This window comes from Macrobrachium nipponense, chromosome 11 (assembly GCF_015104395.2).
Source record: "Macrobrachium nipponense isolate FS-2020 chromosome 11, ASM1510439v2, whole genome shotgun sequence".
NCBI classification, from domain to species: Eukaryota; Metazoa; Arthropoda; class Malacostraca; order Decapoda; family Palaemonidae; genus Macrobrachium; species Macrobrachium nipponense.
In genome coordinates, this window is record NC_061087.1 from 20,351,075 (window position 1) to 20,351,846 (window position 772).

General features: G+C 65.9%; 1 protein-coding gene across 1 annotated transcript in view; it reads left to right on the forward strand.

Moving 5' to 3' along the window:
* Positions 1–507, forward strand: part of LOC135208176 (uncharacterized) — a 657-nt gene extending 150 nt beyond the window's left edge. The window contains exon 1 of the mRNA XM_064240315.1: positions 1–507. This exon is cut by the window's left edge and continues 150 nt beyond it. Within this exon, the coding sequence (XP_064096385.1) occupies positions 1–507 (507 nt within the window).
* Positions 508–772: the final 265 nt, after the last annotated feature.

Below are 772 nucleotides of genomic sequence, written 5' to 3' on the forward strand. Positions count from 1 at the left end.
CCCCTCCCCTACCCGGGACCATCTTCTCTCCCCTACCCGGGACCATCTTCTCCCCTACCCGGGACCATCTTCTCTCCCCTACCCGGGACCATCTTCTCTCCCCTACCCGGGACGATCCTCTCCCACTCCCCAAGGCCATCTTCTCCCCCCTTCCCCTCCCCCTCCCCAAGGCAATCTTACTTCCCCCTCCCCACCAGTGGGCAATCTGGAGAGACATGGGATGACCCAACGGTCTGTAAGGTCTCCTCCTTCCCCAAGGCCATCTCCCCCCCTCCACCGGGCCATACCTCCCCCGTTCCCCAGGGCCATCCTTTCTTAGCTCCCCAGGGGTCCGTCTCCCCCCTCTCCCCTGGGCCATCCTCCCCCCCCCCTTCCCTTGGGCCATCCTCTTTCCCTCCCAGGGCCATCCTCTCTTCCCTCCCCTCTTCCCTCCCCAAGGCTATCTCCCCCCCCTTTCCCCCGCAGGCCATCCTCACCGATTCCCCTCCCCGGGCCTCCTCCTCTTAGCTCCCCTCCCCTGTGCTATCCTCACCCCTTAGTTCCCCTGGGCCAAGCCGCTCCGACCAAGGCCAGTAATACCTCTCCCCTGGGCCATTCCCCCCTCTCCCTTCCCCTGGGCCATCCGCTCTCGACCCAAGGCCATCTTCCCTCTCCCCTGGGCCATCCCCCCCCTTTTCCCTGGGCCCTCCGCTCTCGACCAAGGCCATCTCCCCTCTCCCCTGGGCCATTCTCCCCCTTCCCTAGGGCCATTCTCTCTTCCCTCCCTTGGGCC